The sequence below is a fragment of the Eptatretus burgeri genome, chromosome 17 (genome assembly GCF_056783735.1).
Source record: "Eptatretus burgeri isolate ZD-2024b chromosome 17, Ebu_testis_v1, whole genome shotgun sequence".
Lineage (NCBI taxonomy): Eukaryota > Metazoa > Chordata > Myxini > Myxiniformes > Myxinidae > Eptatretus > Eptatretus burgeri.
Window position 1 is genome coordinate 42936038 of NC_140977.1, and position 21565 is coordinate 42957602.

General features: G+C 45.2%; 2 protein-coding genes across 15 annotated transcripts in view; both read left to right on the forward strand.

The window, feature by feature from the left end:
• Positions 1 to 14040, forward strand: part of RMC1 (regulator of MON1-CCZ1) — a 50076-nt gene extending 36036 nt beyond the window's left edge. For 6 of the 9 annotated variants that reach the window (XM_085862594.1, XM_085862592.1, XM_085862591.1 and 3 more), the window contains 11 exons: positions 349 to 463; positions 1809 to 1853; positions 2925 to 2978; positions 3184 to 3312; positions 3428 to 3534; positions 3652 to 3771; positions 5029 to 5106; positions 7745 to 7849; positions 9753 to 9821; positions 12701 to 12947; positions 13739 to 14040. In XM_085862594.1, coding sequence (XP_085718720.1) covers positions 349 to 463; positions 1809 to 1853; positions 2925 to 2978; positions 3184 to 3312; positions 3428 to 3534; positions 3652 to 3771; positions 5029 to 5106; positions 7745 to 7849; positions 9753 to 9821; positions 12701 to 12947; positions 13739 to 13812 — 1143 coding nt within the window. In that variant the 3' untranslated portion in view covers positions 13813 to 14040. The remainder of the gene's footprint in view (positions 1 to 348; positions 464 to 1808; positions 1854 to 2924; positions 2979 to 3183; positions 3313 to 3427; positions 3535 to 3651; positions 3772 to 5028; positions 5107 to 7744; positions 7850 to 9752; positions 9822 to 12700; positions 12948 to 13738) is intronic. The other 3 variants (XM_085862596.1, XM_085862598.1, XM_085862597.1) reach the window with 3 other exon arrangements.
• A 2605-nt stretch (positions 14041 to 16645) lies between these two features.
• Positions 16646 to 21565, forward strand: part of LOC147009905 (RB1-inducible coiled-coil protein 1-like) — a 118826-nt gene continuing 113906 nt past the window's right edge. For 4 of the 6 annotated variants that reach the window (XM_085862415.1, XM_085862419.1, XM_085862420.1 and 1 more), the window contains exon 1: positions 16646 to 16787. The gene's annotated coding sequence lies outside the window, so the exon portion shown is untranslated. The remainder of the gene's footprint in view (positions 16788 to 21565) is intronic. The other 2 variants (XM_085862418.1, XM_085862417.1) reach the window with 2 other exon arrangements.

Below are 21565 nucleotides of genomic sequence, written 5' to 3' on the forward strand. Positions count from 1 at the left end.
ACCCCCCTACCACCCCAAATCCCACCCCCTTCCAAACTTACATTTTTTCCTTCCTGAGAGTTTGCTTCTGTATCCATTTTGTCCACCCCATGTGTCATCTTCCACACCTCATTGTTCGCCACATCCCCAATTCTTCTATCTCCCTCTATTTTGTCCTTTACCCCCTATTTCTACTGTTACTTATATTATGTTGCGTCCTTATCCATTTAGTGTTCTCGTTCTTCCATGAGCCTTGACCTTGTATATAACAACAAAAATTAAATGCCTGCCCGATGACCGGTGGCGTCATTAATTTATACAGTCAGTCTCACATTTGTCACTGGGTTGCTTTGTCATCTTGCTCCATAGACATCCATGGTGTTTGACATCCAACTCAAGAAGGTCTCTGAGGGCCCAGTCAAGTTGCACCAACCTGTATTGCCGTCCCTCCCGATTTGCCCGTTCACCATCCAGCCTCGTGCCGGTATTGTGTCCGGACTTCATTCCTTGCATTCAGCACAACTGTACAAGCTTCTTTTTTTGTTGCGACGGTTGTTCTCGTGCACAGTGTTGCATCATTGAGCTTGCTGTCATTGGCAAGTGACGCCAAGCCAGTTATCCCCACCGCAGTCACGACAGGAGCTCCCTGGAGTGTGAATGCCTCTCGTTTATTTCACCTCCGTCCATAAACGACTGTGTGATTTGTGTTCCCATGATGCCGAGCATTTCACATTGCCAATATTAATAAGGGATCGGACTGGCAGGACGTCGTAGAGGTACGCACACTCGCATCGAAGCTGTCTAGCCTGGGTTTTAATCTCGACCCAGCTATAAACTGTCATCCCAGTGTTTCACAGGCAGGGTGATTCATCATTGTTTTGCCGTCCCTCGGGCGGACGTTATACTGGGCGTTCCGTCTGCTGGCATTAGTTGGTGGACGTTAAAGATCCCACGGTGTCCTTCGTAAAGAGGAGGCGAGCTATCGCCGACGCCCTGAACAAGTTCCGACTTGCTGTCCTAACCTTTGGCGGATATCAGGCCTGGCTAGCCTGTTCGTGAAAGACTTGGGCCAACATTTCCCCCAGTCAACCTCACAAGAACGTGGGAATAATTTTGGCCGTTAAAGAAGAATATTAACAAGGATGACATTTTATTTTGGTTTGTGAAGTCGAAATTCAATGACGTGATATTCTCTGCAGAAGTACATGAATAAATTTTCAGGTTTATCCTCACTATAATTTGTGGACAGATGTTTGTGGGTTGATTTGTTTGTGGGTTTGTTTGTTTTGTGGATTGGTTTGTCATGCTACTCCTCCTCCAGTTCTGGCCCAATTACATCCAGACTTGCTACATAGGATCAGCATGACCCCCATTCATGTATCGGGGTGTTTTTATCTTTGCTGGTGGTCTTAGGGGGTTTGAGGAGGTGGGGACGCAAATTCTCGATGTAAATGTGTATCATGTAGCGCCTCCTCCAGGCGATTTCAAGTCTCCACCATTTACAGTGCAGTGAGGTGTTTTGAATTTTAAGCAGTAATGTTTTTGCTTCATGCATGTAACCGGGCTTATTTATTTATTTATTTCGCTATACGGAGCTGTCACTTTCCTATACACTGCCCAAATAAACGTATGCGTCGGAAGAACCTGTTGCATGTTTGGAACAAGATCGCCCGTAGGGCGGGTCCTCTGCTCGTTACAAATAATTCACCGACTGATGATGTACTTTGTAATATGTGACCCGTGCAGTGGTGAGAATGATTTATTGTCTTTCTTTTGATAAATCCTTCTTGTCATGTGGATAGGACACAGTGTTGTTTGTGTGTTTGCAGGTGCGAGTCTTGGAGCTGGCACAGCCGTTACCACTTGCGAGCTTTGTATCCTTAACGTACTGGCAAAGCCAATTGGCTGCGTGTGTGCGGGTGGAATCGATTTCACAGTCGGTGAGAAGCTGAGATCAATCCTGTGTTCAGATATTAGTTTCCCTTACAATACCCCCCATTTAATTGGAGATGTTTTTCGGATCACATCCCAATCATGTTTGTTATAACATGGTCTTGTGCTAAACTCTTTTAAAACCATAACGTGTACTGCAATACACTGGGGAAATGATGAATTAGGTTTGGAGGAAACCTCTACATCTCGGGGCGGGGGGGGGGGGGATACTTGGCTGATCATGGTAGTGACACCAATGAGTTGATGTCCTCGGATGGAGTCATTTCGCTCTTCTCAATCTGGATTCTGATTGGCTGATTAACTAGGTACGAGAGGCGTTCCTCTTGTACAAGCTGGGTGTTCAGGCGTGTTGTTGATAGAGGTCGGCAAGCTGTCCTAGGGTATTCAAATGTTTACGTGTTCATGAGCGATCGTGTGCACATACACGTGTACAGGCACTCCATGGATCGTAGGTTACGTCAAAGCAAACATTTATGCATACCTGTGCGGATGCAGTCACATGGCCTTTCGCAAATTTTCACAGGTTTGATCGGTCATTTCACTGACTAATGAAACGGCGGAACGAAAAATGGTGTTCCTTTTGTTTTGAAAGGTGAAACTTGCCGTGTGTGGGGAAACTCGTGTACATTGTAACTAGACTCGGTGGCACAATGGTTATAGCGTCCGCTCCAAGTCCTGGGAGGTCGGCGGTTCAAACCCCGACCGAATCCTGCCATAGACTTCAAAAATACGGTACGTGCTGCTTCGTTGCTTGACCCTCAGCATTTAAACAGAATAGCGCACAGACCATTGTGCAGGCTCTGATGGACCTAATGGCCTCCTCCTGCATTCGAGGTCCTTGTAAGGGGACACATATTATATTAAACCACCTATGCTGCGGAGCGGAGGTACGTAAAGGTGATGAGTAACTAGGTGATGCTGAGCAAGGAAGAAAAGATCAAGCTAAGCGGTGTCAAATTGATGCGAGTGTGTTTTCCATGACCACAGGCTAGATTCCACCAGCTGGATTGTATTTCGACCAGACATCATCATGGATGCCGGCCTGGGTCAGAACCAGCTTTTCTTCCTGTCTTTCACACACGACAGAACACTCATTTTGTTTTAACGGAAGGTCCTTGCTCATTGAAGTTCTGATTTAAAACTGAACTGTCATCGTAAACCCGTGGTGATGAACGCTGCACTTTCCCGTTTGCAAGCACAACCGATGTCCTTCCCCGTCTGCCCCTCTTGCCCACCCTCATTGACCTACAGGCTACCTTTGGTCTCTACGTCTGCGTCTCCCTCGCATCGTCGCAACACTACCCGACAGATTGCAGCTCGTCGACTTCTTGCTGCTCCGGCGAGATTGCCGCCCCGTCCTCTTGAACGTCTGTTCTCAATGTATGCCCGGCAGCTGATCACTTGAGTGGAAAATATTTTGTGCCATCTCCTGTTTTATTTTTGTTTTTTTTAATTTGCATTGTGATACTCTTTCACTCTGCCCCTTTAATCGCAGTGCTCAGCGGTGGCCAAGCAGGGGGTCTGGCTGTCGTGTCGCTAGTTTTCGACAAGTTAAACAGCGTCTACAAAGAATGGCTTGAAGCTGACAAATCCGACGCAGCGGTGAGTGTCCGGCTTTCAGAAGCATGCGTATTCATGTCGGTTCCACAACTACAGTTGTGATGCCCCTTCCTGCCAAGTCACAGGCACCTTGCTAATCATGCATTATGCACTGTTTAGGCTTTGGATGGTGGGGCTGGTGGGCGACCACCCACGCCACATAAACCCGTGAGGTCACATGCCGTGGTCGACCAATGGGAAATGTACACTTCTGTGCTCGTGCCGTTCGCTGAATCTAAGGTGGGACGTCACCTCTTTCACATTTAGATTTCCCTCTCAACACCTAATTTAATTGTTTGTTTATTTGCCTTTAGCAGAGTGTTGACCACTCTGCCTCACAAAGGGGCCCATCTTTATATTACATACACTCAGAGAAGAGAAGGCAGGAGCAATAAATTGAGAATCGTAATAATAATAATACGAGTTCCCTTCCAAGGAACTTCAATGCATGAGGAGGTCATTGGGCCCATCAATGCCTGCACTCATACTCGTACTACTTGTATTACCAACCTATGGTTGTTTGCCCATACTCTATCGTTTTTAAATGCTCAGCTTCAAGCAAGGAAGCAGCACGTAGCATTTTTACAATCGTCGGTACGACTCGGCCGGAGTTCGATCCACTGACCTCCCAGTCTCAGAATGGATGCTCCAACCATTATGCCACCGAGTCTGGTTGATACTTGTGATATAATTGTGAAAGGAGATGAGAAGGGGTGCGGGTGGGGTGTTAGGGAGTGGGGAAAGAACAGTAAATATGTTGGGAGGAGACTGGTAAGAAAAAGGATGTGTACAGCGTACGGAAGGATGGGTCTCAAAAGTTTATGAACTTCCAATATTTGGACGCTGGCCCATGAGTGCAGCGGACCTACGAGACTCACATTGTAACCCTTTGATGAGTAAACTATCAATATTAATTTATTATCCAGCTTGCTTTTCTTTAGTAACAGCAACTCTGATTGTAACAATAATCCAGCCTTCACCACATGATGGATCCCATTATTTACATTCTCCAAGTATGGCAATGCCGTTTTAATTTAGATGATGTTTAGATCTTATGGACTGACAGGATGGCCTCGAGGTATGCACACTCGCCTTTAAGCTGTCTAGCCTGGGTTTGATTCCCAACCCAGTTATAAACTGTCAGTCCAGTGTTTCACAGGCGGGGTGAATCGTCAATGTGTGTGCCGTCCCTCGGATGGACGTTAAACGGGAGTCCCATCTGCCAGCATTTGTTGGACGTTGAAGATCCCATGGTGTCCTTCACAAAGAGCAGGTGGGCTCTCGCCAGCACCATGGCCAAATTCCAAATTCCTGCCCGAGTCGACCGTCAGGCCTGGCCAGCCAGTTCGTGAAGACTCGGGCCGACCCCACAAGAGGTGGGATAATAGTGGCCGTTAAAGAAGAAGGATGTTTAAATCTTCATGACGAGCTCAAGCTCTTGAACGGGTAAACCCCTGAAAAATCACCTGTTGTGTTGTGACCACCCAATCCCTGCAGACTATTTCGTACAAGTTTGTTATTGCTGTACTGATGGAGTACATTCGCTCCCTCACACAATTCCACATCCATGCACAGGTGAGGGCATGGGTTGGTCAGCTCTTGATGAGATTCTTGAAGTATGAGGGTGGTCGATGAGGTGTAAAAACGACCTGGACCTATGTTTGTGACAAAGGTTTACTTGCATGATAAAAATGATTCAGTACTTCAGGGTGGCACCACGGCATGCTTGCCCCTTTTTGATTACGAGGCGTGGTGATGCGTCCACGTTTCACCACCCGGTCACAAATTAAGGTGTTTTTTGTCGACATAAATCGAGAATCTAGGTTCATGGGGGAGCGAAATGAGAGTGGGCGGTAGATTCACAGATTGACAAAGGATCAAAGAGGAACGTGTAGACAAAGGCATCACAACTGAGTGGATGATTGTTAGAGAGGGAGGAAGGGGGTCACCAAGATCAGAAGAGAGCTTAGATGGGAACGGGAGAAAGCATGAGGTGACGATGAGTGGCACTCCTGAAGGGCTGGAGGGAGGGGCACGAGATAACAGACTCGGGGAGTCTAATCCGCAGACTGTACAATAGAGAGATGATTGAAGGTGAGCATTCTCTTTAGGATTAGGTAGGATAACAAGGTGTGGGATTCTGGAAGAACGCGTGTAACCAGAGAGGACTAATGAATGTTGGAGAAGTAAGGCCAGAAGTGAACGACAGGAAACTCTGAGAGTCCACCCACATATCTGTGGTGAGCGAGAAGTAGACCTTGGGACTTTTGGAAGTCTGCCTGCTGCCACACATTTCATTAACACGGAGAGCATTGGACTCGATGTTTTCCAGGGAAGCAAGATGAGAAACGGTTACTCCAGCCCAGAATGGGGACCCAGGTTGAAGGCCTTAGAATACTGAAAGGAGCTTTGAGCGGCTCAGGTTGGACTTGGCTCTGCTGAGAATACCAAGTCGTCGGCCTTCCTTGGAAGCCCTTTTGACAAGTCGTCCTGCCGGATTTCAAAACCATCATAAATTTTGTTCAGTGAATCGAGCTGACAACTCGAACAAGCAGTGACTCTCAATGCTGATTATTATCGAATGTGGATTCACTTGGCAGTCATCTTGCACCAAGTTTGCAGAAGTTAACTTGTCCATGAATGGTCGACTCAACACTCACATGCGCTTCCTCATTCACCGTTGGATCAGTGAAAGTCAAAACGCTATCCACAGCTCACTTTCTGTGTTTATAGCAGGTCTTGCAAGACGGCTTGGTTTGCATCTTTTTAAAAAAAAGAAAAAAAAAAAAAGGATTTGTTCTACCAGTCAAATACAGTGAGACTAATTAGTCTGTAAACTTAAACAGGATTGATGTTCTCGTTGACTTGATAGCGCCGAATTATTCGCAATTCCACCCGATTTATATACTCATTGACCACCAACGAGTTTCATCACGTGCATAAAAGCGAGAAGCACGTGATGTTGGGTGCTGGTTACCACTTCTTCTTTCATGACCAAAATTATTCCCATTGTTCTTGTGGGGTTGGCCAGGGGAAGCTTGGCCCAAGTCTTTCGCGAACTGGCTGGCCAGGCCTGACGTGCGACGCAGGTGAGCACAGGATTTTGAAATTTGTTCACGGTGCCGGCGATAGCTCGTCCACTCTTCACGAAGGACGCAGTGGGATCTTGAAAGTGAACCAACTCGTGCCAGTAGACGGGACCCCCAGTTTATCTTCTATCCGAGGGACGGCACACACGGTGATAAATCGGTGTGTGCCGTCCCTCGTATAGGCGTTAAACTGGACGTCCAATCTGCCGGCATGAGTTGTTGGATGTTAAAGATCCCACGGTGTCCTTTGCGAAGAGTAGGCTGGCTAACGCTGGCACCCTGGCCAAATTAAATTTTTTTTTAATCCTGCCCTACCTTCCTTAGTCACCATGGTGACATAACCAGGATTGTAGTTTAGTACCATATTCAGCAGCACCAATGCTCTGTTACAAACTTTTTGTATGCCAAATTGGCATAGAGCATGGTACATCATGATGATTATGATGATGAAGAATGGTGGTTGAAAAGATTTTGGGTTGGGATGACATGAGACGATGGTGCACCATCTGCTTGAAGCCCTGGAGGGAATCGTGAGTTTGAACAGTCTCTCAGGAGGTCGATTCCACAAATGGGGGAAAGAGGAATGAAAGCGTTGAGGTGTGCAGTGCATCTTGGAGTCGCTGGAAAAGGCCGGAGGGCTGAGAGAGCATAGGGAGCTGGGCAAGAGCAGCGGCGTTAAGAACCAGACCACCGACCTGTCTGTGATGGGAGAGCAGCAGAACTCGTACTTCGGCCTTGTCGCAGGCGATTCTCATAGTTTTTTGAGCTTCATGAATTCCACAGAATCCAGGAGAGACGGATGTGATGTTGGGACACCAACTCGTAGGGGAGAGCAGTACTCCACCGAGCTGCTAGTGTAGGCCTTGTAGGCTATAAGTAGTTCTAATTTTTCAAGGAAAGACTTGGAATGATTGCTTCGATCACATAATTGCCAGGCTTTTCCATCAATGAGTGAAGTTCCACTTTTCTTGCCTCCAAATTGGCATCTGTTACAAACGATTTGACAATATAAAACTGGATTGTTTAAGAGTGGTTTCATGTGAATGATCAATTTTAAAAACCTTGTTTTTCTCATTCCCCATTGGCACGTCTGCTTACACACCTTTTCCATCTCTTGCAACCAGCATTACCTGTACGAGCTCGTGATTAACACACTTGTGAGGAACAACGCTTTTTACCAGCTGCACCAGCTACTCCAGTACCATGTCCTCAGTGATTCCAAGAAACTGGTAACTGAGGGCAAATGTGTTCTGGCTCCTTGGTAGTCAGCATTGAGCTCTGCTCAGGTTGTGCAAGAAGGCCCGCGCCATTTATCCCCCACTTAGGTTGTACAAGAAGGTTGCCGGTTTGAGGTCCACACGAAATGCAGTGTCCACCGCAATGCGGCTATCCACCGGGACGGGAGTATCCCGTGGTCGGTATCTGTGTGTCGCTAAATGAATGAGTGCGTGAGTCCGCATGCAGATCTGCTTTGATACAGATCGTTATTTCTCAGACCTATTGTAATATATCTGCCCCGGGTAGACTCTGCATTGTTAAATGCTCACTCTTGTTTGTAATCTCTTCATAATGGAGCACGTGTATGTCCAGCCATTAACCCATGTGACTATATGTCTCTTCATCACATACTGTTTGAACATCAGTTGCCTTCGTCTATTAATTATGTAATATTGAAACGTACATTTTCAACTTTTGGCCTGCTGAGACCCCTTCGACCTTTGAAGACCCTTTCGATATTTTCATCCTTTAGACCCCGATATACATTTAGTTTAGACCATCAAGATCCCCAAGACACTTTATAACCTGAAGACCTTGTAGACTCCTTTCAAACCATAAGACCCTCGAGACCCTGTTGACCCTTTAGAACTTTTCGACCCCTTAGAAACTTCAGACCATGCAGATCTTATAGACCCCTTTAGAAACTTTAGAACCTTTAGACCCTTTGGGACCCTGAGACCCTGTTGACCCTTTAGAACCCAAAGACTCATGAGACCCTTGCACCCTTTCCACCTGTAAGACCGTTTTGATACTTTAGACCTTTTTCTACCTTTTCAACCCTTTAAACCCCACAGACCCTTTGCATCTCTTTTCTTCGTTGCACAGTCCACGAGCCACTGGTGGACTCTGATGGCCTAAAGTGCGGTCCCTGACGTGCGGCCGATATTACACAAATGTGAAAACGCCCCATCATAATTTGCCGTAAATGCTATCAAATTGACTAACATTCCAATGCGAAGCATAAAAGTAAATCACTACTTCAGCAGATGGCAGTATATACAAACAATTTTGCTGGCAGCCCAGTTAACCACAACGAAGAAGAATACGTGGAGGCATGGCCTAAGAGCGGCCATGATGGAGTCCTGCAGGGGGTGTGGCAGCTCTCACACTGAAGTCTTATCAGCAAAAGTACCCCCCCTCGAAAAAATAGTGAAGTTTAGATCGTTACACCCCTTAGGTTTTAACACCGTTTAGACCCCTTACTCCCTTTAGACATGTTCGACATCTTTGGACCCCGTTAGACCCCCTTTAAACCCCTTTAGACTGCTTGGACCCTTGACCATTTAATGCTTTGGAGCGTTTAGATACTTTAGACCCCTAAAACATTGACATCCTTTTGAGATGAGACCCTTTAGATCCCTTAAACCTTCTAGACCCTAACTACGATTGGAAAGTACCCTTTAGACCCTTTTAGAGACACACACCACACAAACATCTGTAATCTTTTTGCAAAACACAGACTATAATTTTTTTTCAGCAAGTAATGCGCAAACTCTGCTGGTGTAAACGAGCAATAAATCATTTTGGAAGTTTAGTAACGAAGGTTGGTGAAAGTGGTAAGGGGTGGACATGGGTGAGGGATTTGGTGGGGTGAGGTATTGGGGTGGGGGAGGGGGAGGAATAAGTAAATTGGGTTGGGATAGTGCTTGAAGAATACTCACACACTCTGGAACCGCATTCAAAATGCTGTTTTAATAAATACAGATCAGACCGCTCAGTGGCTAACGTGTTACAAAGCTGGTTGTCCAGCTGCCGATTCGATGGTCATCTTGATGCTTGATGCACTTTTGTTTCTCCTTTCCACCATTCTTCTGACCATCACCTCCTCCTTCCCTCTTTTTCCATAATCCCAAGGCGTGTCTGATGCTGTCACTCGAAAGTTTCTACCCTCCGGCACACCAGCTCGCTCTGGATATGTTAAAGGTATTGTTTTTATTCAGAAAGTATCAAAACGGATATTATGACGGGTATTTTTTTTTATCCCCACACTTTATAAAAAACAAAAACGGGAGGATATTATAATCAGATCTGTCTGTCTGTCTGTCCGTCTGTCCGTCCATCACGCTATCTCCTCCGAAACAGTTGTGCCAGAAATTCACCAAACTTGGTATTTTTGAGCACCACATGGCAAGAAGATGTGAGAGCAGTATCATTTTTGGCCACACCCCCTGGGGCCCTGGTGTGGGGTCAAAAGGTCAAATACCAGAAATTTCAATTACGAGCACATTTTGTAAAATTAAACTTTGTGTATGCAATCAACATTGGGGGGACACATGAAATATGTAACTTCTAAAATTATTATTTGACCACAGATTCATGCATCGGGCGTTTTCGGGTCTTGGGGTCAAAACAGAAGCTATTTCTAACTTAAAATTTGATGTTGGGTCATTCCTGCTGTAACTTTATGCCATCTTTAAAATTTGCTTTGAGTGGGAATCGTGTTGATTTGAGATGACTCGCCATCGACTTTACTCCAGTTGTTGTTATATGGCTATTGGAATAACATTGATATTAACTTCAGGTCATTATTAGGAATGTCCGGTGTTGGTTTAATGGTTAGGGTGGTGGGCTTGGGATCCTAAGATCCTGAGTTCAAATCCCGCTTTTCTGTTTAATTAATACCAGGTAGGGTTGACTCTGCCTGTCATCCTTCCGAGGTCGGCAAAATGAGTGCCAGCTTGCTGGTGCACTGTGTCGGAGTGGTGACCCGTCCAGGATTGTGCCCAATAGCCAAGGAGACTGCTTACGCAGCACAAATGCTCTGCACGGAGTATGGTCCCAATGGATGGATGGATTATTAGGAATGAGCCAAACTCGACACGAAATTGAAGTCGCGCAGTAACCTCATTGGCAAACGAAACGCGTGCGTGCGTGCTTGCGCGTATTTGTGTATTTGTGTATTTGTTCTGGTGCAAACCTCGGCGACTTCACGCAAACATCAAGCTCTGCTCCTCACCAGTCACTGTGACCTGAACCTTATTACATTTGCTCATGGAAAATACTTTAGGCCAATTTTGAAACGTCCTTCGTTTCCCCCTTCCCTTTATTTTATTCTTTCTGTGCACTCTCATCATTTCACTTTCTCCTCTTTTGTTCCCTCGTACATACTTGCTCGTCAATCACTCTGATTAATGGATATCTTTTCTTTCTTCACTCGAGCTATTAGCCAACATGTGCTCTAAATTACACACTTCATATGGTCATTGAAAGCTTGGAATCCTAAATATTAATCTTCCCTTGCTGTTCACTCTTCAAAATGATAATTCAAGGAAAGAAATAACCGTTGAATTACTTTTCATTCAATCCGGTCATGTTTCTGCACACAGATGGTTGACAGGGTAACCTAAAGGTAGCTCTACCGAGCGCCCTTCTAGTTTATAATGTAATTAAACAAGCAATAAATAATTTTGGAAGAATATCAGCAAACGTGGATGAGGAGTAAGGTGGGAATGGGGGTGGAAGGGGAGGGGGTGGAGGAATACGTCAGTTGGGTTTGGGTTCGTGCTCGAAGCGTACCCCACATGTTTGCCATGTGCAGACTCACACGTGCATTTAATATGCTGCGCAAACTGACTGCCACTGTAGTTGTTCCGCACCGTGCCAAATGTGCGTCCAAGGTATCGTGTGCGATTGCATCACTTCTTCGGCATTTCATTATTTGTGCATTTCCACCACGCAACGAGATGGTAACAACGTCACAATTTGTGGTGGTGGTAGTGGTGGTGGTGTTGATTTGTTTGTTTTTTTTTCTCCCTTTCATGTTCTCCCTATCCACGGAAACTAGAGTTCTTCATTACAGTTTCATACAAGTGCAAGGGTAGGGTCTGGCAGAGGTCATTGCCTTCAGATTCGTACTTAATCATCATTTTCCTCCCTTTCATGCACATGCCAGTTGCGGTGCAAGCAGATGTGGTGGGATGTGTATCAGGTGTTAATTTTTCTAACACTGAGCGACTCCGAGGAATGAAAAATCCTTTTGTTTTGTGAACACGCCGTCTCGACACACGGGCCATTTTGAAGCTCCTTGAAGCTTTGTTCCTCAATTCCTCCATCTTAAGTCTCTTGTATCTTTGAAACTTCTCACCGCAGCTCATGTTCCCTGATTTTTGTGAAGTTTTCACCTTTTTCATTATATATTTTTTTTTTTTCACCCGCACTTCAAAACATTTCTAAAACATAATCTTTCATGACGGGTTTATTGAACGGTTCCACTGATGTGATCAAATTTATTCTCAATCTGCATATGCCACATATATAGACTTTTGGCAAATCCGCTTATGACCCGAGGCCCATGAAATAGACCTTTGGCAAATGGCTCCATATGAAAGCGAATTTTGCCGATCACCAAATGTATGACTTTCATTACAAGGGCCTTCGATTCAGGAGGTCTTTAGGCCCATCAAGGCCTGCACAACGGTTGCCAAACTATGGTTGTTTGTCCGTGCTCGATGTTTTTTTGTTTTTGTTTTTAACATGCTGAGTGTTAAGTAAGGAAGCAGCACTTACCATTCTTTAAGTCGTTGCTACGACTCGGCCGGTGTCGAGTTTGAACCGCCGACTTGCCAGATTTAAGCTGAGGATGCCAATAATAATAATAATAATAATATTTTTCATTACTCTTCGGAATAAACATAATGGCTCAGTTGATACTATTGAAGAGCAGGCTTTCCTACCAAGAAGCATTAAGCAGACCAATACCTGTATTATTTATACATAACATGCTGGTTATTTGATTAGGTTAGAGCCACAGAGGAACACATGGCTTTCCAAGCCATTTCGGACATTTTCCGTGTCGATGCCAGATGTTGTCACCACTTCCACAGCGGCTCTCAACGGCGAACGACGAGATCGTGGAGGTTCTTCTGTCCAAAGGCCGCGTGTTGGCGGCGCTGCGCTTTGTGCGTGCGTCTGGAGGAGCCGACATCATGTCTGCACGAAAGTTTCTGGAGGCGGCGAGCCATGTAGGCGACTCGCTGCTGTTCTTTTGCGTCTTCAAGTTCTTTGAGCAACGGAACCAACGTTTACGTAACAGTCCTCACTTCAACCCAGGTAACTGTTAAGTATCGCACTAAGCAACAACAGAGGGACGTTCATTATGCAAAGAAGTGATTTTGATCTTTTTGAATGCCTGGCAGTGTATGTATAGCTATCTAGCTACAAGCACCCCACATACAAGTTGGTGGTGGAAATGTACATCCGAGGTATGCAATTTTGGGAACATGTTGAGTCGAAGCATTTGGAGGATATTTTTATTTTCCGCTTCCGATTCGGGATGCTGTGCATTACTTGCATGCATGTTGCAATAACACGAGTTCCCTTGCAAGGAACTTCAACCGAGGAGGAGGCCATTAGGCCCATAAAGTCTGCACAGTGGTCGCCGATCAATGGTTGGTTGTCCGTGCTCTATTCTCCAAATGCCAAGCGTCGAGCAAGGAAGCAGCACGTACCATGTTTCGTTTTTGGTGCGACTCGGTCGTGGTCCGGTTCGAACCATCGACCTCCTAAACTCCTGAGTCGACGCTCTTACTGTTGGGCCATGTTTTGCATCTCAAGAAGACCTTCCATTTCAGGCTAAACAATACTTTCTGTTGGTGGGTGGGAAGATGGGATTGACACAATTTCTTAAGCTAGGGATGTGTCAGGTAGTTTGTTTTTGCCTTCCCACACACTTTCAAGAGTGCTGCCCAAAGTCACCTCAAGCTTCTGCTTTGTCCTATACCCAGCCCTTCTCCCTTGTCGTGTTAGTCACCTTAACCCCACCCCACCACTCCCTTTTTACCAGTCATGTACGATGCCTTCGTCGGTACAAAAAAAAAGTAACATCTTATTTCGCTCTTCAGGTGAGCACTGCGAGCCATTTGTGGAGTATTTTAAGAAGCTTTTTGGAGAAGATGACTTCACACCCCTCCAATGAACCCACGAATTACCTGCACCCTCAAACTGAATCACAATTGTGCGTCACACCTGGAATTCCTCCTTCAAATGCTCTGGGGTGTCACCATGATTTATCACCCGTTGATCAGTGGCACCACTCTGTACCATGTTTGTAAATACTTTGATTAACTTTAATGCCATTGAAAACGATGTCTGCACATTTGCACGTGAAAATAAACTTTACTCGCTTTGTTTGCCGTGGAATAAACGGTTTTGGGTTTTTTTTTTGACATTTTCAACTTGTAATTTAAATTTAGGTTCTTTTCAGTTTTCTTCCATTCTTGTAGATTTGATGTCTTTCCCTCTGCCTTTGTCTTCCCAGCAGTATTCAGGGCAGGAATTGGTAATTTGTTCAGGGTTCTGTTGATAACACGATAACTCACTTCATCTTTGGCTTCACGAGAGACACCATGGGTTCTTTAATTTCCAACCGATGCAACCGAATCCTAGCTTCACATCCACCCGAGTGACGCCGCATTTTGTTACAATGGCCTGCCTATAAAGCAACAATCCAACAGTTTTATCTGCATTGGGAATCGAACACAGAGACGAACCACCACAGACGGAAGTGCACTGCACCATCCCATCTCACTGCAGAGAATTTATCTGAGCAAGACACAAACTTCATCCTGACCACCAACAAAACTCTAACCGATCACCACCACCAATCCTGTTCCCCTCCACCACCACTATCCCTCCTGACCCCCTCCCCCCCAATCGCCACCATCCCTCCCGACTCCCCCCATTGCCACCACCCCCCACCATCCCTCCCGACCCCCTCCCCCCAATCGCCACCATCCCTCCCGACTCCCCGATCCCGCCCCCCCCCCCATCGCCACCATCCCATCTCACTGCAGAGAATTTATCCAAGCAAGACACAAACTTCATCCTCACCACCAACAAAACTCTAACCGACCACCACTACCATCCCCCCTCCACCACCAGTAACCCTGTCCCCCCCATCGCCACCATCCCTCCTGACCCCTCGCCCCATCGCCACCATCCCTCCTGACCCCCCCATCGCTACCATCCCTCCTGACCCCCCCCCATCGCCACCATCCCTCCTGACCCCCCCCCCCCCATCGCCACCATCCCTCCTGACCCCCCCCCCATCGCCACATCCCTCCTGACCCCCCATCGCCACTATCCCGCCTGACCCCCCCATCGCCACCATCCCTCCTGACCCCCCCCCCCCCCCCCATCGCCACCATCCCTCCTGACCGCTCGCCACCCCAATCGCTGCCATCCCAAAACCGTCACACTCCCTCCTCCCTATCCCCTCACCACATGACCACACCTCCCTAATAACTCTCTTCCACTCCCATTAATCTGTATTGTTTACAAAAACTCATTAAAACCCATTCACTCACAAAGAAGTTCCTATTATTTTCCAAGAAATTGCCTTTTCCGAACCATATTTTTGTCTTGAACATTTCATAAAGACAATACACACACACACTCACACACACACTCTCACACACACAGACACACACACTCTCACACACACACACACACACACACACACACTCTCACACACACACACACACACACACACACTCACACACACACACACACACACTCACACACACACTCACACTCACACTCACACTCACACTCACACTCACACTCACGTCTGAAGACGACGATGGTTCACGAGCGTTATTTGACGATGTAGATTGTTTCACAAGTCAAGGATGAGACAATGTGATAATGTTTGACCAAGTTATAAAAATGATCAACATGATGTGGTACGGGTGACAGGTTATTCGCTGCAAAATGTCGAAAACCCGGTTTCGTTCAACAACTTTAAAAATTTGACCTTTGCATAACCTTTAAAGGTCACAAAACAATGTTGTGGACATTAAAATAAGGAAACAGGATACGTGCTATAGTTTATTGCAGTTAGTTCGTCGAAGAAGGTCGAAAACCCGGTTCGATTCCCACAACTCTGAAAATTTGACCTTTTTGAACTTTAAAGGTCAAAGGTCAAGGATTATGACTTTTGGTGCAAAACTTCCTCTGGAACATTCCAGGAACAATACAACGTCATATAGGCTATATGGCATTTCGCACTCCTCGGATTATCCATACTTTGATGAAATCAGTGTAAAAACAAACTTGAAGGGGGCGCCACGGGCAAGGTGTTCGAGATAGAGAAAAATGGTTTCAAGACTTTAGGTGGGGAATGACCTCAAGATTATGCATAAAAAATATTGTCATCCTCGCTCTCAAAGTTTGGGGGTCGTCTGATTTTTTATGCAAAATTTGAAATTTTCTAAGTTCATGACCTTGGGATGAAAATGAAAAATCGAGCTCTGTGGGGCTATGCAGGTGCCATTGGGCTAACCAAATACCGAAACCCCTGTCAGATTCGACAAACCCCCGAGGAGAAGATACAAATTGAAATCGGCTACCCCCTAAAAACACATTTTTTGAGCGTGGCTCCGCCCATAATGGGCGGACCACGCCCATTTTCAGGAAAACACAACCACATCATGATATAAACCTCCCACCAAAATTTCATCAGGATCGGATCAAAACCCACGGAGCTATGCTCGGGACAGACAGACAGACAGACACACACATAACGAATATAGTGGTCACTTATTTTTTTTCGGCAAAATATTTTTTCGTGAACCAAGAGGAGAAAACATTTATTAACGACATTTTTTATGAGTTGTACTGCCGTCGTGTACAATTTGTACAATTATACAATACAAGTTGTACATTTTTTTTTTAAGGCCGCGTCAGTACAAACAAGACTCCGCCCCTCCCTCGCTTAGCTCCTCCCACCCATCCACAGCGGCCACGTGGGGAAAACAATGACGTCACGCCGGCAAGAGCTGGTGTGTCCCATCATTCCCCGCGTGAAGCGGGGCCCGGGTAGGTGGTATTATTGGTCGACGTGAACTGGGACGGCGAGAAAATAAAAAGCGGGGAAATCGGTGGGAAAAGGTACGCACACGCACACCTTCATTTACACCTCATCTCAGAGACCATGCAGAACACGAGAATGTGTTTGTGTGTTCCCTGATGTCCGTGTGAGGAGAGTGGGATCGCTTTTTGTCATTGGTGGCTCTTTTTTAGGATTGTCCACAATTGTTCGACTCTGGTGACTCGAACAGGAAAGGTGATATCAATGGCGACGTAGACGGCATCCGATGTGTTAAAGGGTGTGTGTGTGTGTGTGTGTGTGTGTGTGTGTGTGTGTGTGTGTGTGTGTGTGTGTGTGTGTGTGTGTGTGTGTGTGTGTGTGTGTGTGTGTGTGTGTGTGTGTGTGTGTGTGTGTGTGTGATTGGTCCACGAGAAAACTGAACAGGTGCTTCGATCTATGTAAACGGATTCTCATTTGTACCTGTGGAAGTGTTTTGGGATAGAAGGTTGATATAACGTGATAACACACACTTCACTATAGTGATGCTTACGGACTTTCGAACAGGAACCCGGAGATGGGGTCAGATTGTTGGGAGACGTGAGGACGGAGGGCCGGGAGACGTGGGGATTTGGGGACAGTGATACGTGGGGACAGTGAGACGTGGGGACAGTGAGATGCAGGGACAGGGAGACGGGATGTGGGGACAGTGAGACGTGGGGACGGAGAGCCAGGAGACGGAGGGCCGGGAGATGTGGGGACGGAGGGCCGGGAGATGTGGGGACGGAGGGCCGGGAGATGTGGGGACGGAGGGCCGGGAGATGTGGGGACGGAGGGCCGGGAGATGTGGGGACGGAGGACCGGGAAACGTGGGGACAGGGAGACGCGGGAACGGAGGGCCTGGAAACTTGCCAAACAGATGTTCGTGTTTTGACATGTCATGACCAACTGCATATGCCCACTGCCTGCTTGGCATCATTTTTAACTTGTTAACTTGATATTGTGTTCCTTTCTCTTTACACACACACACACACACACACACACACACACACACACACACACACACACACACACACACACACACACACACACACACACACACACACCAGAGGAATGTCCTGCAAGGGAGCTGGGAGCTCTGAGGCATAGCCCCCCCCCCCCACCAGTATTTATCCCGAATAGTCACGTGTCAAACATAAGGGGCATTATGCTGTCTTCTCAATGTGAATGGTTTTCACGATGTACTTTGTCACTATAAATTATTTATTTATTGAAAAGAGGGCACTGTATGATAAATTATTAAGTCTTCCACTTTTTGAAGACACTACATGTTTACATTCAAGGGCAATTGGAATGTGAGGAGGCCAAGATGGTATTAACCCCACCCCACTCCACCTTTTGAAAGTGGAGTAGCATCGTCTTTCCACCGCACCCCCTCTCCCCCCTTCTTATGCCATTCTTTTAATATGTACCACATGGAGTACTGCCGCACTCTAAGATATATATAGATATGTATATATACACACCTGCTCGTCCAAAATCTCATACCAAAATCATGGGTATTAATATGGAGTTGGTCCCCCCCCCTTTGGTGCAAGAACAGCCTCCACTCTTCTGGGAAGGCTTTCCACGAGATGTTGGAACATTGATGTGGTATTTGCTTCCATTCAGCCACAAGAGCATTCGTGAGGTCAGGCACTGATGTTGGGCGATTAGATCTGGCTCACAGTCGGTGTTCCAATTCATCCCAAAGGTGTTTGGGGTTGAAGTCGGGGCTCTCTGCAGGCCAGTCAAGTTCTTCCACACCGATCTGAACAAACCATTTCTGTATGGACCTCGCTTTGTGTATGGGGACATTGTCGTGCTGAAACAGGAAAGGGCCTTCACCAAACTGTTGCTACAAAGTTAGAAGCGCAGAATTGTCTGGAATGTCATTGTATGCTGTAGCGTTAAGATTTCCTTTCACTGGAACTGAGGGGCCTTGACCGTACCATGAAAAACAGCCCCAGACCATTATCCCTCCTCCACCAAACTTAGGACTGTGCATTTGGGCAGGTAGAATTCACCTGACATCCGCCAAACCCAGATTCGTCCGTCAGACTGCCGTAGGGTAAAGCATGATTCATCACTCCAGAGAACGCGTTTCCACTGCTCCAGAGTCCAATGGCAGTGAGCTTTACACCACTCCAGCCGACGCTTGGCATTGCGCACGGTGATCTTAGGCTTGTGTGTGGCTGCTCGGACATGGAAACCAATTTCCTGAAGCTCTCGACAAACAGTGTTTGTACTGACGTTGCTTCCAGACAGTCAGTTTGAAACTCGGTGGTGAGTGCTGCAGCCAACAAGACGATTTTTCCGTGCTATGCACTTCAGCACTCAGCGGTCCCGTTCTGTGAGCTTGTGTGGCCTACCACTTCGCGGCTGAGCTGTTTTTACTCCCAGATGTTTCCACTTCACAATAACAGCACTTACAGTTGACCGGTGCAGCTCTATCAGGGCAGAACTGACTTGACGAACTAACTTGTTGGAAAGTTGGCATCCTATGGCGGTGCCACGTTTAAAGTCACTAAGCTCTTCAGTGTGACCCATTCTACTGCCAATGTTTGTCTATGGGGTGAAAGCATGGTAAATGGGACACAAAGTGGCTACAGACATGAAAATTTCAAAATCATTATATTTCCATGTATCATATACCAAAATGTACATGAGAGTGTGCTGAATAAGAAAAAAAAAAAAGAAAATAAATATAGTTAAAGGGGTCTGAACATTTTGGGGTGAAGCCGAGGCACTCTTAGGCACAGAAATTTCACAAAATGTGTGACCAGTGAGTTTTTACTTTCATTTAGAGTAAATGTATGTCTCTCCTTGTCATACTAGCAATTACCAATGTTTATTGAAGTAATAATGGAGCATAAATAAACACAGACATTGGTGTTGTTCATAAACAATGTAATGTTGGTTTGACTGACTGCAGCAGGTAAAAACAGAATATTACACATATAAATACTTTTCTAACACATTAGCAACTGTCCAAAACACTTTATGGGACAATTTTATGCATTTTCTGCAGTTTTTGCTGGTGGACTAATTTTAGGCATTTTTGCTATTTTCCCTATTTTTGACAATTTATTTAAAAATAATTAAATGTTATATATACATATGTTTTATTCATTTTAAGTGCTTTATTACTAGGTAGTTATGCCAATAAAATTAGAATATAGCCATACAATACTTTATGTGAGACAGTAGCAATCCTCAAAAAGTGCTTCACAGCACAATTTTTCCACAATTTACTTGGGATATATTGCATGATCGCATATATTGGCATACAAAAATTACAGTCAAATAAGTCTTAACTAAGCCTCTTGGGGATATATCATACGAGCTGTAACCATAGATGGAGCAATTTAATGCACAAGGCTCATTCATTGTGTAGAATTTTCAGTATAGAGCACCTAATATTGCACAAATAACAAATATGTAGAAAATGTTGAGGTACGTGACAGAAAATAATAAGTTAATTATTTTAAAATATAAATCTATATTCGAGAGATGCCCTTACTTACTAATAACATTTTATAACATGTCCTGTACCAACTGACATAAAGAAAATGATTGTAAATATGTTATTTTTGAAAATTTAAACGAAATTATGGGGGTAAGTAGGGTGTTGAGGTACGTGACAGAAATGGACTACTTGCCAGTTCACAGTTGATGTATTAAATACACGCACCAAATACAAGTTTTAGCACTTGTTATAAGTAGTGTGACTTCTACTTAATATTTGAAAAGTAATTGCATGTTTTTAAAATACAATTAAGCTTACCTGTGTGGGCTATTGCAGCATCTATGGATTTCTTTCACAAGCTGATTACGAAGGTATGTCATCTGCAGTGGTTATATTGTCGAAACCATGCTGCTTTTCTTGGAAAATTCCATGTGGATGAAAGGTCAAGGCCATAGCCTCCTTCTGGTAGCATTAATTACTACCTGTGCTGCCATCTGATGTTTTATATCATACAAATAAAAATGCCATGTCAAATTTGGCCACTGATTACACTGTAAATGCAGAAACATGGCAATATTCACATGCCTGTAAAATAGTAACCGTTCAACATAGAGCCTCAAAACTTTCAACATAACAACTATTCATATTGGTGCAGATCTAGATTTAATATGAAATTTATATCTATTAAACAGGCATAATTATGGATTTAAACATTTACTTTTGATACCCTAATATTGAAATATCCCATTTACCATGCTTTCACCCTATGGATATTGCATGGCTGTGTGCCATTTAAAATACCTGTCAGCAATAGGTGTGGCTGAAGTAGCCGAATCCACTCATTTAGAAGGGGTGTCCGCATACTTTTGGGCATGTCGTGTATTAGTATATATAAGTGTATAATATATAGTGCGTGCCTCCTCCATAACTCCAGAACCATGAAAGCTGGTGGCCTGAAACTCTTGCATGCATACTAAGAGAACTCCAAAGGAGTGCATGAATGAAAACTGGGTGTTATGGTTCATTAAAACACTTTTTGAAGGCAATTAGCAATAAAACCAGAAATTAGCTCAACTTTGGTCAGCCTGCGTTCAACTCGCTCAGCTCGTGGTCTTAATCCACAATTTTGACAGCTCAGCTAAAAAATGCCTTGCCTTGGAACAGGTCGGTTTCTGCATGATAAAACTTCATACCTATGAATCGTTGTATACATCAGTGACCTTCGTACCTATGAATCACTGTATACATCGCTGATCATCATTCCTATACATCGCTGACCTTCATATCAATGAATTGCTGTGTACATCACTGATCTTCATACCTATGATTCACTGTCTACATGGCTGATCATCA